The 18060-nt window shown below is 39.1% G+C and overlaps 1 protein-coding gene across 2 annotated transcripts in view; it reads left to right on the top strand.

Annotated features, from left to right (window-relative positions):
* Positions 1-18060, top strand: part of LOC119891772 (EGF-like repeat and discoidin I-like domain-containing protein 3) — a 118407-nt gene that overhangs the window by 90757 nt on the left and 9590 nt on the right. For both annotated transcript variants that reach the window (XM_038703630.1, XM_038703629.1), the window contains exon 9: positions 15775-15930. In XM_038703630.1, coding sequence (XP_038559558.1) covers positions 15775-15930 — 156 coding nt within the window. The remainder of the gene's footprint in view (positions 1-15774; positions 15931-18060) is intronic.

Genomic DNA, 18060 nt, shown 5'->3' with positions numbered 1-18060 from the left:
TTCATGTTTTATAACTAATAGTAATACCAGTTTATATCAATGTGTACCAAGAATCTCCGACCATGTTCCGTAACACACACACCACCGACTGTGCCTCTTTATAAATACACTCACCATTTAGAATTAGTGATATAAAATGGAATAATACCTTATAGTAATGTTTAAAGTTATATAGCATGTCTTTGTTTGCTTTAAGTAAAGTGTTAAAATATCTATCCCTGTATAATATACACACACAGATGAAGCATAGAACATGTGATGAAGAACTTTGTTGTTGAGTGCTTTGGGCACAGTAGGGGGGTAAGATATCTTAGTTATGTCACCAGGTACTGTGTGGTTAAATTGCCATCTTTCACTCATTGCCTTAAAGAATGAACACGAGATGAGACACATTACAAGGCAGATGACGGATATAGTGTTTAAAACTCTATATAAAGCTCCATAATAACTCTATAATATATTCGCTTTCTACATATTTACATGTATATGCCTGTTAAATGTTTATTCAGTATTGGCTTTTTACTCGTGATGGTTTTATTGCGCATACTCCCAGAGCAGAGCATTGTTGTCGTCCACTTTGTCACTCACCTTGTTCACTTCATCATCTGCGTTTACATGGACAATATTTCAGATTGAAATCATTGTGATTACAGATTCCAACTTTTTTTATGGAGGCTAAATAAAGTGATAATGGTAAGATGTGCGTTTACATCCCCCAAGACATTTAATCAGAATATACATGTTTTTGACATGCGCAAAGTGGTTCTGTCCTCTGTGAAGTGTCTAATCTGCCAGAAATATAACAGAAGAAGATAAAATATTTGCATTTCCACAGGCTACATTCACATGTATACAGGCAGACAGTACACGGCAAACAAGAGAACAGGACAGTAACATGATTTCAGGCCAGCAGAGAATACCAGAAAAGGTAAAGTAAGATGGGATTGCCATCCAAAGTTAAAATATTTTCAGGCGCTAATATTTTCCTATTGAACGGATTATCAAAGGTTTACACTACTCCTCTCAACCTGATTGAAAATTCCATATGAATGGGACAGATTGGGCCAGCCTCTCCTGATTGAGGTTGGTTATATGAGGCGTTTTTATTCTGATTCAGCTATTATTCTGATTTATTAGTGAAATATTAGAGTCCATGAAAACACAGCTACTGTCTCCATAGTAGCGTGATATAAAATACTAGGTCTTTAGCCCCTGGGCCTGTTGAATACTGGGTTTCAGTACAAATCCCTAAAATGATTTTTCATATTTATCTCATTTCAGGCAGTCTTTTGCAATGTGTTTATTGCGCATGTTTAAATCACAACGACAATGGAAATATGATTTATCGGTTTATAGTCCAAAGGTATATAGATAAATCACTTAAGTATCCAAAATCAGCTAGAACCAAAGGCACGGCACAGGTAATACCAGAGGAGAGTATAGTCTTGTCATGTTCAGGCTGGGCACAGTACAAGCAGCACTGCAGTTGGACACAATCCAACACTTGATCTGGGATGATCAATCTTCTACTGCCCAGCTGCATTGGGTCACCTTCTTCTTCTCACCTTCTCCTTGTCTTATGATTGACAGAGCCCTTTCCTTCCTCATCAATCTTAATACGTCAGCCTATAATTGGTCGATTTTGCGTCACTGAGTAAAGCAGATTTGTGTCTTCTGCATCAGTAGCTGGCTGTATGAAACATGTATATGTATGAAATAAGTTTGCAAATATTTGCAGACTAAAATACTGCAGCATAACTGGCAAAGCAGAGCAAATATTGTATTTATAGATACACACATACAGTATAACAGTAATGATAGATGAGGCATTGAATCAATGCAGGGACATCAGTGATTCCCTCTGTTGGTCAGATGTGAGAACACAGGACCAAAGAGAAGAAAGACAGGGACAGGTAGAGAGGCAGAAGCAGATGATGAAACACTCAGGACAGTCGAAGTCAGTATTTTGCTGAGAGCAAATATTACATTAAATCAATTTTGCAAAGAGAATTTTTTTCACTTTTAAATGTAGCTTTTACTGTTCCTAAAGTTCCTAAGATGTGAAACAATAATCAGTTTAAACAAATGCTGCATTTCTGTTCTCTTACATAAGACTACTGAGGCAGGCAAATAATCTGAAGGTGACAGGGGTGTTCTTGAATGAGCATCTGACAAAAAACGTTGCCAGACACGCACACATCCTAAGGAAACAAAACAAGATACAAACAACATGGACAAGAAACTGCAAAGTGATGATACGACTAAATGGAACACCCAAAGAAGCCAAAGTAGTTACGATAAGAGAACTCAAAGATCAATACAGATAAGGAACTATAAACCCTCGCCTGCTTGTGCTGATATGATGGAATATTTCCATCTGGAATCATTATCATATTGATCATAAATTATGTCGGACTATAGATTTTGATAAGGACTATTCATTCCCGTTCAGAGACATTAATAAGGAGTTTATAGACGTAAGCAAGGATTGTGTAGTTGATCATGTACACAGAATATTTAGTAAGTATGAACATTTTCCCTTTAAAATATTTGACCATATATGATATATTTTATGATAATTGATAATAAATTATGTTGGAAACCACACATAAATAATAACAAAAATGTCTTTCAACCATTTCAACATTATATTAACCTAAGGATACAATATGAATCCAATTGTCATGCTACAGAAAAGATCTATAAGAATTGTAAATTGATCAGATTATTATGAACCAACCAACACACTATTAATAACTTACATGCTTTCAAATCTTGTGATCTAGTTGGTGAAAATCTGTGCAGGTGATATACAAAGCACAGAAGTATTTGCTTTGTATACTATGTGTATTCAGTGGTTGTTTGAAATTAGAGAGAGCCAGTATGAATTTAGGGGAATAAGTATGTTAAAAAAAATAAGTAAGGACCAATAATAAAAAATAGATGTAGAACTGTGACAAGAAAAGAATATGTAGTTCACTTTGCAAATTTAGATTTAAAACAATCTTTAAAAATAAGGTGGTAAACAAATATAAAACTGAATTATGATCAATATTGTGTATGGAACATTTGGTTTTGTTTCTGATTTGTTTTGTTTAGCTTAAACCTGAAAGGCTTGCCTATTAGAATATGTTATGGAAAAAGGGAAGTAAATTACCCCAGCTGTTTGACAATGGTTCCTAAAGCATCAGTGCATGTTGAAACTTCACATAGAGCATTGTCCCACGTGAATTAGAGGCTAGAAGGAACAATAAGTAGACGCTATGAACGATTGGTTCCCACTCAGTGCCTGTGAGCGTGCATTTGTTGTAATCAAACCGGGTATTATCATTACACCAATTTTGCAGAGCACAGCTTCCTAATCAAATCGCTACTTCAAATACAGTGCTGTTGACAACAAACTCTATTTCTTTTAATCAATAGAATTAGCTGGGTGTTTGTTTCATCCATCCACAGAGGAGAATGGCTTTAATTTGTCCCATTGAAACTCTCATCTCTTCTTGAGTGTTTATGCAGCGAAGATGAAGCACGTCCTTTCTAAAAACAGAAAAGCTGCCTCGGAGAGAGTAAAGGCATTGTAGCATGAAAGGATTTAAGAGGGATTTTGATCATCTGGAACAGCAATGATCATGTCTTTATTTAAAGAACAAGAGGCGAGTACTTTGCTGAAACTACTTGGGAAAATGGACAGTAAGTAATTTATTGGGAACTTTGAAGGGTGAGCTGTCTTCTACGTCCTTCAAGCTTGACTATCCCCCATCCCCCCCAATGGAAAACAAACTCTGTAAAACCATGAATTGTTAGTCAGCATACAAAGGGTATCCTCTTACATCCTGCATTTATATTACTCTCATGCTATATTGATCTGGTTGAAACTAGATAAAGGCAATTGCCCGTGTAGATCTGACTATCCAAAGTTCTAATCACATTAAATACATCCTTTATTCTACCAGCTGCTCAGCTTTTTATCATTATTTGTCCTACAACTCTGCACACAAAACCGAATCAATAGGAACAGCACCTGCAGCCAAGTTTTCTTGCTGAACTAATTAAAGAAACAGAATGTTAGAGGGACAACGTCTCCAGGTGGTTTCAGTTGCAATCAGTAAGAAGCACACGACCATTTAGCCACAGCTGTGATGCGGAAGAAGTATGAAATGTATGAACACTTGCTTGAGCATACCTTCTAATCTGTCATGCTGCATCTATACTTCTGTGCATGTAAATTTCATCCAACACAGCATTGTAGGATTTACACATTTCCGAACTGAGCCAACAGTTTGTCGGTGTAAACAACACTAAGCTACATTCCTTCATAAGAGCTTCATAATAAGCTCACAAGATCTGAGCTGGGGCACTGCCCACTCATAGATAGCATAGAAGCCAGGGTAAAAGATGTAACCATGACTGCAAATTGCTCAGCCAGCACTTGCTTTGGCAGATGTGCCTGCCCACTTTCACAAAGCTGAGATTGAATTTGCACGTTGAAGCCACGTACAGTGTGTGCATGATAATAAGTCTTGGCAAGTTTTTTGAATGTAGAAGATCATATTATGGGGAATTGTTGTGGGTCATTATCAGATTTGTGTTGAGAAGCGGGCCAGATGGGACCCATCTAATGCTGGGTATCTAACTGCTGGCTACACAGTTAGAGTCTCTGTCATATTACAAAAAGTATTCTAATTTGAATAGACATAAATTCAGTATGTTGGTTCAAAAATGTTGCCCGCAGCTTTTGCTAATTCAATCACCTTGAGAACATTATCCAAGAATTCAAAAAGAATTTTAGAAAGAATCCACACTAATTTGGGAACACGCCGGATGTAAATTTCATTATGGCATTATCGTCAGAGCCTCATTTTAATCTTGTCCAATACGGCTCTTTCTTTGCTCTATTTTATTCAATTTCCCTGCAGCTAGTATTGTGATTCAATTAGCTTCCAAATGAAGTTACGGAAGGGATGGTAAATCCATCTGCTTCCCTGATTCAATTGGGTGGTTTTTAGTGTCCCCTCCTTCCAACTATATCCTTAAAATGTACTGGTCTGCTTGGAACCTGTCTGATATTGCTCTTTTGTTTTCATTATCCGAGGAAGCCATCTTATACTTCAACACCACATCCTGATCCTCATCTCCTTCTCTCTACCTCTGTCCCTCTCACTCCCTCTCAGCTATCGTAGGATGCATTTATCTGTTTTATCTTTGGATGAGTGATTCATGGGTCTGCAGCAGCGCCTGCTGTAATCATGGAATCTGCAGAAATTGTCAGAAGTGAAGGCACCAGAGTTTAAATCAGTGCAGCAGAGATTGGGTCCAGTGTGTTCTGCATGTGTATCTTATGGTTTAAATCAGACATCTTTATGTTATGCACCCAGGAGAGTGTGCACTGCAGTTATGCAGCACTGATACGAGATGTATGCTACAGTATTATGATTAATTCAGAATGGTTCAAAGTTAAGCTAAGGCTCTATGGGAAACTGTGCATTGATAAATTTCAGGGTAAGTATCAGATTGCAAAGACCACTTATGTCCATAAATTTGATCTATTTTGTAATTTCATTGTTTCCTTTTTACTTGTGAAGCACACCGTGCCGTTTTTGTGCAGAGAGCATATGTGTGTATGTGCGCACACGTGTGTGGATTTGATAGGAATATTTTATATACCATGTGAGAAGCAGGAGAGGGGAGAGATGAGGGAGGCATGATGAGCTGTAAGTGCAGCAGCCAGAGTTGTAAACGATTTTATTTTTAACTCGCCTATTTTGTAGGACTTTTTAAAACCTGTATCATCATTGTTAGAATGGGAGCATCTTATTTCAGATCATTAAATCATTTCACATATTACACTTGCTTAATATTCCAACAAAAAGCAGTTTTTCCCCCCCAGCATGAATTACAGATTTTATTTCAGACAAGATCACACAGGGAGACACACTACTTTAGATTTTATCAGTGAGTGTCCATCACATGTCTAGTCACGGTGAACATTAAACAGAGTGTGAAATCCCCATAGTCCCTTACTAGTGCAGCGTCTAGGCCATTTTTTACGCATATGGATCTGAGTCACTCACTTCACTCATGCTGACACAGTAACTCGCTGGTTCTACAGATGCTGTTCTCCTTGCTGTAATGGCTCCAAATGATCCAGACTACCATGGTTGGATTCCTTCCTGTTCCTTTTGCCATGGCCAATTCACTTGATCAGTTCATGCAGCCATTTAGGCTTAACTTGACATGCTAACTAAGGTCCCAGCTGTTTTATGTGCTGTGCTGTGAGCGGCCCCATTGAATTTCAGGTAGTAATGTTTGTGCTTTAATGCACTGGCTTTTATTAAATCCTCCCTTGTTTTGGATAAACTATTAAATAATAGTTTAATGGTCTAAATGTGCACTTTCAGTTTTAAAGTGCACATTATTGTGTTAAATTATAGATGGAGAAAAAGATGGCTATAAAACAAAAAGTTTGTGTTGTAAGCCTGTGGAGGTAACTTTTCTGTACAAACTTTATTAAAATGTTAGCAAATATAATCAGACATAACACAGCCTCACCAAAACTTCTGAAACTTTCCAATTCTTCTAGTAGTTTCTCTCAATGGGTTTAAACAAGCTGTATTTGTTTAGCCCTCTAAAAACACATCAAAATCTTCTTTTTTCCTCCCCAGACTGCCCCACCTAATATTGCTATTTTCTCCTCTGCATCTTTTCTGTCTTTTTCTTTACCGGGATGTTAAATTTCCGTGGAATTAAAATCATTGTTAAAACAAATGTTATGGTCTTGTTGCCTTGGCATCTGGCCTTTGTGACCTCAAAAAAACAAAGGCCAAGAGGCCATCCCCTAAAATGACGCAATTCCAGGACTGGTCAGCAAGCTAACATGCTCACAATGACAATGCTAGCATGTTGATGTTTAGCAGGTATAAAGTTTACCATGTTCACCATCGTATCATGTTAGCACGTTAACATTTGCTAATTAGCTCTAGAAAACAACATCTAACTTACCGATGGTACTGTCATTAGCTTTGCAGGTATGTGGTCATAAACCAAAGTATTGGGCAATTGAAATCTTTACCTGGGATCACCAGTTTTATTACAATTCATTCTGGAGGGAACATGAATGTCTGTACCAAATTTCATGACTATCCATGAAAGATTATGACCTGCTTCTGGTGCAGTAGATAAGAAATTAGGGTATAACCAAAATAAGTAGGCACCATTGATATCTGATCTAAATTTCATGGCCAATGTATTGGAACATCATTGCTATCCCTAGAGCCATTCTGCTACCATGGCTAAAAATGTTTGACTGCACTCTGAGCATACTCCTTTTGAAAGATGGTCTTTGCAGATTGCTTAGGGTTATCTACATGCAGGTGTCATTCATCATGTGAGGCATACTGTGGAGATGGGAAAAATGTAGATATTTAGATTTTATATTAGTTACATGCAACATGCCGGTGCGCTGGCATGAAGACTAGAGTGAAGAGGAGGAGGGAGAAAGGGTGAGGAAGTCAATGCTATGTAAAAGTGTTTGGCTTATAAATTTGTGTGTTTGCCACCATTTTGCAATTCACTGTGAGTCACTCCACTGTGCTTTTCCTGCGTTTATATCCCGAACATGTTGGCTGTAAGATGTGCCTTGACCAGCCAACCAGCTAACTCTCTACTGCCAAAACAAGTAATCTTGCTCTGTAACAAAGACATCTATCCTCGTGTCAGAACAGCTCATTCCACATGGAGGTGTTTATTTCAGCAGAGTGCATTTGATTCACATTCCACATTTTGCACTTTCCAAAACATTGTATACAAAGTCACATTTCAAAAAGGAGAAAATGTTTAAGTTCATGCTGGAATGTGGTCAGTGCCACACTAACCAGCCTGAAACAATATGATGCAGTCACTTGGGGACTGTATCTGTATGACATAGCCTTTAATATCCTCAATGCTCAAAGGCAACTGTCTCTCACTTGTGGCTGTCTACATACCTTCCCTTCTCTGTGTGAACACTCAGCAGGCATTCATACCTTCTGACATCCCACTACCCCATGTGGAAACACCTCATCAAAGAGGACTTAACATTCATTTCAGTCACAGATCTTTGACATGGAGCCTGGTAATGTATAGACTTTGATGTAAGGTCCTACACAACACAACATCCACTGAGTGAGACAAATAGTCACAGAAACACAAAAAATGATAAATCACATAGTAGGAGAAGAAACAACAAGAGAATGAAAAAAATGAAGCGGATTGAGAGTTTGTCTGTAGGTGTTTGTGTATCCCTAAGAAAGAGCGAGACAGAATGAGTCATGATGTAGTGATGGAGCGTGAAACCACCTCCTTAAAGAACATAAACACAAGGGTATCCAGGTTCCAAGTAGTGTGGCCGCAGCATAAAAATGCGGTAAAGATTAGTCCGGTTTAGGTTGTGCTTAGTTAAATAGTATTATAAGTTGTAACCTGAGGCACACACACAAATCTTCTATGGCGTTAAGTCATACACCTCTGCTTTGTTTGCTATTCAATTTTAAGCAATGTTTATCTTGGGTGGTATCAAGGTGTTACGGTAAGGTGTCAAGTCGTCTATTTTGCTTGTCATTTAGGGGGCTTCAAATGAAGCTTATATTACATTACAACATTAGTCCAACATCGCCCAGCCTGCTAGCCACATTAGGCAAGCAATATGGTAATGCCCAAGTTAGCTAACCTACAAAATAAACAGTAAAACAACATAAATTTAGGGGGGTGGCCCCGACTAAGGATTTACATAGTCGAATCAGAATTGTCAAGTCTTCTACTACGCTCGTTATTTAGTTGGCTCCAAAATAGGCTTTATTTTAATTATTTTTAAACTGTCCTGCCCGGCAACCTGGTAAGAGTATGAGGAGCTGGATACCATATTGTGCCACACAGATTTTACTTTAACAAGAGAGTAATAATATACTCCTTTGTCTGTATTGTTATTTATTCAAATTTATTTGTCACCGGGCCAGACAGGGGACAGATGGGGAATAGAAACACCACATAAACACACAGCACAGAGAGAGGGCAACACCTGTAAGAGAACGGGGATGGGGGGGTGGGGAAAACAGGAAATAGCAGAAGGAAACACCAATTGCAGAAAGCAACAAAACCTGCAAGAGAACGGGGAGGGGGGCTTGGGACAGAGAGAAACAAACAACAAACACACAAACAAACAAAAACAAAGAGACAACCAGCTGAACAGCAGCAATAAACAGCTGACATAGGAAGACAATTGAGAGAGAAGTGAAAACGAGAAAAAAATCAGGCAACATAAATAAACAACACAACACAGCACAGCAGTGAGAACTGAAATAATAACAATTAATTTAAATAAGTAACTGAATGAAAAACATCAAGAATAATTCTACCAGGGAGAACCTTTGTGTGTGTGTGTGTGTGTATCTATATGTGAGACTGTATGTGTCGGAGTGCTGTGTCTGTATGTGTGTGTATATGTTTGTTTACATAAGCCTGTGACAGAATGTAGTTCATAGTGAGAGTGGGATGCCACAACCGCGCCGCAGCGACAGGCAGGCAAGACCCCCAGTAGCCAATAGGGGTGGGAAAGAAGTCAACTTCCAGACGAATCGCGCCGCGAACGCGTAAGACCCCGACCTGCCCAGCAAATGCCAAAGACACCATCAATGCCATCTGAAAGCAAAAGGCGGAACCCGCAGAAGAGCGGCACCCGGACACACAACAGAGGCCAGTGCCACCCCGCGACCGGCACCCCACCGCCGCGGAACGGGCAACCAAACCGCAAAATTTCAAGCAGTCATCAACATCAGCGCGCGAGTTACGACCCCAACCCGCACACCGCACGAGCACAGTGACACGCACCGCCTAGCAGCCCCCTGCATAATCGCGAGGCCGAGCAAATGAGAGAAAGCAAGCGGCAGAACACAACGGCGAAAGCCTGCAGAGAAAAACACCAGCAGCAACTCCCAGCCAACGTGCCACCCAGGCCACAGTGCACCCGCCGATAAAAGTCAGCCGCCCCCTCCAACCGGGGGCCACCCCAGCGCCAGCCCAACATCCCCCATGCACAGCACGCCCTCCGGCCGCCATGCAACGCCAGCCAAACCAGCAACAAGGTAAAAATCAACTAGCCCAGCTGCATGTCATCGCCAACCCACCCACCCGTCAAGGGCCGAGAACCTCAGGCACACGCCCAGAACAAACCCGGAGCACAGCTCCGCCCCGCACACACCCTGCACATCCGGATAACTAACTACCTCAGTCTCCAGAGGAGTCCGACAACCGGCCGACCGAGAAACATTGGGGCACGGATCTGAGGTCAACGAGGCAAAACCAGGGATGCAAACAAGAGGCTTAAGTACACACATTTTCTGTCGGCTTTGCTTACTTGCAATTCACCTGTCTTGTGCCAAGTTGCGCATGCCCACAGAATTGCATGCACCTCACAGTTCCTCACAGGTTTATTACAAGTGGCCTAAAAACGATCCAATATTCTGTGTGCACCTGTGAACATCTTTCTCTTCTACCACACACATACACATGCACTGATGCCTCATTACTTAAGGGATAGGGTTACAATTTTGGATTTATTCATGCACCTTAAATATTTTTTAAAAGCTTCTTTCTTTTCACATTGTTATTTACAACAGCATTTACATCATAATATGCTGTATATTAACTTATTGGGAGAAAACCGGTAGTTCTATGTAAAATCAGACACTGTGCCAACCCCATATGGCCAAAATGGTATGATCATTGTTTCATAGCCTTCTGTGTAGTATTCAGTATTTCAATATAATAACGGCGCTTATTCCTTATTGATTCATTATTCTATGGGCCGTATCTATTTAAAGCCAGTGACAGCATTGTAGGCCACTATTAATTCTATCACAAGCAGCTCAGCTTTTATGTTTTTGGTTGTTTTTTTTCCACAAATATCGTATCATATACCGTATACCTTGGTGAAATGTCAGGAAGGTATTAAAAATATATATATATACCAACCAAGCCTAGTAAGCTGAGACATTTTAATATATTGACTTTCATCCTAAAACATTCATTATGTAGCAGTTATAAAACATGTTCAGACATGACTCATTCTAAGGGCTGCCTAGATGTGTAAAGACGTACCCTCTCAAAATATATACATTTAGCCATCGGCAAGCTGTTGGCTTGTAAGAAACAGTTTTCTCTTTTTTTTTTCGTCTTGACCTGCAGCTATTTATAATCAGCACCCTAGATTTTACATTTTAATAAGACATTAGGGCTTCTTTGTCCAACAGGCTAAGTCTGTGAAGGGCTACTGGCTGTTTGTTTTCTACAGTTATAAACAAAACAAACAAAATAAATGAATACAAGTTTTAGTCTAATTTGTTGGAGCTGATGCTATTGCTGCATAGGGCTGTAAGTATGCAGCGCCCTATTTTATATCTGTTCATTTTCACTTTCATGGTACTGGGACTATGTGCTTTCACACAGAAAAAGCCATACATGTCACTTAACAACCTTTCAACTTCAGTGAGACTCCTCGTTCATCACAGAATTGGCTAAGCCGGCTCACCTCTGTGTGGAATGGCACTTTTTTAAACTCAGAAAGGTGTCATGACACAAACAGACTTTTCTTTGCACTCAGTCCAGAAGTGCTGCACTCAGTCAGCCATCTGTCTGGAAATTGTCTGCCTCCTGCCTCATCCCTCATTATTTGGCCATTTTAACTTTGCTTTTCAGGTTAAGGGTCTTTTCTGAAGATAGTAGGCCTGCAGCAGCAAAAAATAGCCTTTATTGGCATGCAGCATGTAATACTATTTTCAGATACCAGGCAGATCTGACATATCATGTAAAATTTTATTCAAATGGGACTCTTTCAGGTCACTTCTCCTATGGCCCATGGGGCTGTGATGGCTCCCACTTTTACCTCCAGGTCCACCAATGAAAGTGATAGCATGTGAACATGCACTAAGGTTTTGTTGTCAGGTTGTTTGCTCCGTACACTATTAACAAATCTCACAAAAATACACTGTGACTGTAGACGGGTATTTTTGAATCATATCGTTTTCTACCCAGTTATAAACATAGCAATATTAATCATTACAAATATTTTTTCACTGATGTGTAACAAAAAAATATTACGCGTTTAGCCTGTATTAGTGTGTTAGCTGTAAATGAAGCTTTCAGTACTAGAAGAGTGACTGCTTCCAGTGTCTATGCTCTATTGTGCATATTCTTGTCTGGAAAGTGTTATATCATTCTTTGTGTCCTACATTAGTAGTTTTCCATGCTGTTTATCAGGAACTAGAATTGCTCTGGTAGAACCACGGAAAACCAACCATGCTTGGAGCCCTGAGGACCAGGATTAGAAACATATTTTCAAAAAGATTTTATGTACATGTACATGCAGATCTACAAGTGTGTATTAGCTGCATGTCTGACATATGTTTTATGATTCTTCTTTAATATAACTAGTTTGATTTAATTATATAACTTTTATAATTTTCATCTAAATAAACATTACATTAGAGAGAGAGATAGAGAGCTCCTAAATGCCTACTTGTTTCAAACCCCACATGTCCAGTATTAATGCACTTTTTTGCTAGACATTTTGACAACAATATGGTCTCTTAGGAGAATTCTTAGAGCTTTTATTTCATATATATTTTATTTCATGTTAAGCGGTATCATATGAAGTTTACATAATAAAGATTATGTTGTTTTGTTTCACTGTATGAAGAGAATGACCTGCTATAGGTTTATCAGCACTTCCTGTAGAGAGAAGAGCAGTGAAACAGCACACACGCAACAGCTTTAAGCTTTAATGATAGCCGTCCTGTTGTGGGGTTGATGGGCCATAGCAATGTCCTCCTCGTGGCTCTGTGAGTTTTGTGCACACAATTCTGTACTGTGACCAAGGAAAGTATAGCAAAAGTATACACACACATAGCCTTTTGAAGATTAAATGAGTCTTCAACACAAACAGTTAAATTAGCACAGCTGGAGGGAGAATGTCATCTGGATGCTGCAGTATGTATGCATGTGCTGTATTCATAGAATAGGAAACTGGCCCTCATTCAGCTCTCACTGCATTAATCTCTTTATCCTGCACTGGCAAAGCCACTTCAACATAAGGACACGAGATTTACACACCAACCTTGTCTTAATGAGCAGGTGAGATGAGTGTTTGTCTGGCAAAAGTGCACAAATGTTGCCCCTTTTTCATGTGCAGCTGTACTGTTGGGGAATATGGAAGCTTAGATTAGAGCTACATTAATCTTATTTTTTAATCTCAGACACAGCAAGCAAAATCCCAAAAATTGATTCTCGTGTTGTATTTCTTTGGAAAATCTATGCCACAAGCATTCAGAGATTGCTACAAAGACTTCAAACACTCCTAGTTTGTCTGGGTTAACACCTCATGGAGGAGGCAACGGGGTTGAGAGTGTGATGGAAGAAAGAACAGAAGGTGGGGGCTGGAGCAGAGGCCTTGCTTTAACAAGCTTATCTCGCTCCCTAATTCAGTTTGGGGCATCAAAGTGTTGAGAGCCGGCGTCGCTAGGGGTGGTTGTATTTTTTGACCGCTACCTGTGACAGCAATTACAGGTTCCCCTTCAAGCCTGTCTTTGTTTCTGTGGCCGACTTGAGTGCTTGGGTAGAACAAGATTACCTCAACGTTCTGCGACAGGAGCATAATCAAAGCTTCGCAACGCACTGTGTCATGCCCCTCTAAATCAACCAAGCAGCCCCTTCTACTGTTTTTCCAAGCCCCCTTTATCCAGCGGGTTGTGGCATTATTGTATATAGCGTTGGAACAGCTGTTGTTTGAAGTTATTCATATACATTACTTGAAAATATTCCACATGGCTGGTACAGCCACATTCAGAAACAGAAATGAGCAGTACTTTACACGAAAAGGGAAAGCAGCGACTGCTTCCATTTGACAGAGAAACTTCATAAATAGTGTATTCACAGCAAATGAAGCATGAATACGTACAGTGCAGCATCTGCATAATTGCATACCTGTACACAGCATAGTTAAGAGCTAAATTATGTCTGCACCCGAACTTCAATGTCTTTTGGTCTTACTTTCATTAACTTAATATTTCACAAATGGAGAACTGGGAGTTCATCCACTTGGATGCCTTTTAGAAAGCCAAGAGTTTGCTTCACTAAGGCATGGCTTTGTCTACATGTGTTTCAGGACCCAGGATTATGCCTGCTTATGTGCGCAGCAGGGGGTCTGCACTTAAGAAGGCCTCTCCAATACCCGGGGAGCAGTCGTCAATCTTGAAGTAGTTGGTAGGAAAGAGAAGCTCTAAAGCAGTGTTGAAACCTTATGAGAAAAGAAAACTCTTGAGTGAGCTCGTTAACATCACTGCTCAGGAAAAAAAAAATTGTTTCAGGGTTTGTAACATATTGCAGGCAATAAAAGTGTTGTGCGATGTGCTGAGATGCACAATGGTGTGCTGCAATGTGTCGAGACCAGCAGGTGGATTGAAACTGAGCCATAACTCATGCATTGCTTCACTTTGTTTGCTTATTTGTTTAATCTATGCAGGGCCCTTTTTTTTATTTTGCCAGAGCAGTGTGACTCAGTATATGTTGGCCTATGACCAGACCAATTAGTTTGATGTATGGTTGTTTCAGTGTTGTGTATATTCAGCAGAAGAAATAAATATGCATGCTTATGTTTCTCTCTCTTGCTCTCCTTGTGCTTCTAAATTTTTGCCATGTGACAGCAAAATGCCAAGCCGCACCCTGTTTGTCATCCTGTACTGACGCTTGATGCTATGTAGAAGTAAGTGAGACAGTTTTACTGTCACATTTAGGATAATAGCATTTTAAGCATTGAAAATGCACAAGGCAATGCTATCAATTATTTACATATTTTTACATTATCATATTTTTTAAGTTGCTTAATTATATACAAAACAGCATTAAACATTTGGCTTAATGTGGTACAGAGATTTAAAGGTATTTCTGTACAGTTTCCATTATGTGGAATGAACTTTAACATAACACAACACCCACTGCTTTATGCTTATAAAAGATCAGTGGGAGTGACTTATTTTGCAATACTACCCTTGATGTTCCATTACAATATGAGCAGTATTTTTTCACTGCACTGCTCATGTTCATGGGTAAAGCCTTCTTCTTAATGTCTACTTTAGATAGTTCACATACATTATTCGTTTGACATAATTAACATGATGGAAATATCTTACTTAGAAAAATTCTTGACCTGTTTTAAACATAATTGCAGAGGGAACCAGGTACATGTGAGGGAGCTATAGTATTTATTGTGTTGTCATGCATTTTAGGGTTTAGCTTTACTACGTTTTCAATTCCAACCGTGTCCAACAGTGTTGTATGCTTTTCTAAATAATGAAGCATAATTGTACGCTAAAATGTTAATAAAAGTAATAGTTTGTTTGTTTAAGGCTTAGCAGCCTTGTGCTGTAAATTGTTTGCAACAAATGAGAACCTATTAAAAATTAACCGAAATGGTCCTGTTTGGCTCTCAGAAGCTGCTGCGGCGTGCGATTTCTGTTTTGCTGAGGCAAGATTGTGGACTTGTTGTTCAATATTCTGTGAATAATTGAAACTGACTTTTTGCACCCAGTATCTTTATACAGTAAATCCTCTGACAGCAAATAAAAAATAAAAAGATGCTGACTAGATTGTGAAAATGTTGCATCTCTGACACTTTCTCACAAGCTAAGTTTCTTGTGAAATTAAATGTATCATTCTACTATTTTTCTCTCCTTTTCTTTCGTCTTTCAGGCGGACTTGCTTGTGCCTACCAAGGTCACAGGTATCATCACCCAGGGAGCTAAAGACTTTGGCCATGTCCAGTTTGTCGGCTCATACAAGCTGGCATACAGCAATGATGGAGAGCGGTGGAATATATATCAAGATGAGAAACAGGGGAAGGACAAGGTAAGGAACTTTCACAGCCCGTAATAACCATGATCCAACACAAGTCGCACAGGTTTAAGCCACATCTACACATATTCGTGTAAACACAAACATATTAACTGACAAAACTGTTAATCAAATAAAATACATCCTTATTAACATGTATGCAAAGCATACATACAGACAAATATAGTGAAATCATGAATGCGTGTCTGTGGGGACTTTGAGAACTGAAGTTTTTAATTATATATCACACCATGAAGGAAAGGTGCATTCTGGGTAGAGAGATACAGAGAACAGAACAAAGCAGACAAAGATACAAAGCAGCAAATGTCAAAAACTTTTAAGCATTAAATGTGAAAATGTCCATTTCTGGGACTGTCTGTTGTCTCCCTGTCTGTTCCTCCTTTCGACTTCCCTTTAGCATCTTCTTATCTTTGGTTCAAACTGAGCTTGCCTGGTCTGTCCTACTGCCTCTCTCTTATTTGGGATCAGATAAGAGCACGCTGTCAACCTGGCCTGGCCAGTGCGATGCTGAAAATCTTGTTTACGGCCCTTCAACAGAGTACACGTCCATTCCAATCGCCCACGACAACAGAGGCAGGGCTGCAGCAGCGTTTCTGCTGATATCAGGAGAGCTGCAGGCACAGGGTTACAGCTAAAGCTGAAGCCCCTTGTCTTTCAGATACTGGTGGCAAGAGAGGTAGTGTTTGCTTTTCTCTCTTGCTGTGTTATTGAAAGATAAGCCCTATGTCTTCTGCTTATTCATGTATTGGTGATGTGTTGACTATGGAAAATCAAGAAATTGAGCTCTGGTAGAATCCAAACATGCACATCAAACATAAAGCAAATACAGTAGAGGAACTTGAAATCACTCTGTTATACACTGAGATCATCATATATCTATATCTTCCTTCTGCTCTAATCTTGCAGTGCAGTCTTCATCTATATCTTAATCTCTGTATCTTGAACATAATTATATAATTTGGAAGATATTTTCTTGAATAATCAACAGTGAATATGTATGAAAGATCCAATGATACAAACTCCAACTGTTTGAATGTGTAAAAGTTGTTCCACTTAATTGAAATATTTGTTGTTGTGCATAATTTACAATAACATAATTTGTTAAGTGGAAAAGTTTGTGCAGATAATTCAAATTTGAGTGCTTCTAAGATATTCAGATGCAGATAGAATGTGTGAGGGGCTGAGGCGATAAGATTAAACAATCAAACAAACCAGTTTCCAGTAAAAGTCCCATGTTAGAATGTGAATTGAAGAATTTTAGACTCTTATTTGGCATTGTATGCTATTAATAATTGAAGATAGAATGATTTAGATTTCGCTAGATTCAAGGATCATATTGCTTCACATTAATTCATTACTGCAGATTTGTTTCACATATTTAGAAATAATAATCCAATATAAAAAGCATTTCTGGATAGTTTTTTAATGATTTAAAATAATTTTGTCTTTAATTTTCTGTCACACTCAATTTCATAGTTCACCACAGATAAAACCATAAGCTATGATGTCTGGCTTTCTCATGAAAACTGATGCTGAGCAGTCTGTGGAGTATATGTGGTTACTTCAACTGCCATTTCAAAATGGGATTTTCTTAAAGAAGGGATTTATTTTGCTTGGCTTGGTGTGATAGACCTACAGCTGAAATATGACAACACATTGTTATGGCAAATAACACCTTTCAATAGCCAGATATCAATTGATGCCCTTTTCCAGTGAAGCAGCCAATGCTTGGAAATATTTTTCCATTTCTGCAGTTCAAATTCCTTGCTTGAGAAATTTGTAATTTCAATACCCATGATGATCTTTAGATACAGGACACTGCATGCTCACCATGATTTTCTCTCAAGCCATCTCAATACTGAGCACTGGATGACATGCGAAGGCCTAGCAAGCATCATCTGAGATAGCAAAGGGAAGGAGGTGAAAAATACTGGTTACATCAGGAATCATTTATGTTTATTATTTTTCTCAAAATAACACAGTGGAGAGAAGCACTTTTGTCACAAGCTATTTTTTCATATATCTATCTCTATCTTTTCCTGCATTGTTATTGCTGTATAATTCAGAGCAAAACCAAGGGTAGGCAGCCAATCTGAGTGTGTGCTCTGTATTAGAGGGCAGGCG

The sequence above is a fragment of the Micropterus salmoides genome, unplaced genomic scaffold (genome assembly GCF_014851395.1).
Source record: "Micropterus salmoides isolate LMB-PRFRI ecotype aquatic unplaced genomic scaffold, ASM1485139v1 Ms_hic_scaffold_7, whole genome shotgun sequence".
NCBI lineage: Eukaryota > Metazoa > Chordata > Actinopteri > Centrarchiformes > Centrarchidae > Micropterus > Micropterus salmoides.
The sequence above is the reverse complement of the archived record's forward strand: the minus strand, read 5'-3'. Positions and strand labels throughout refer to the sequence as shown.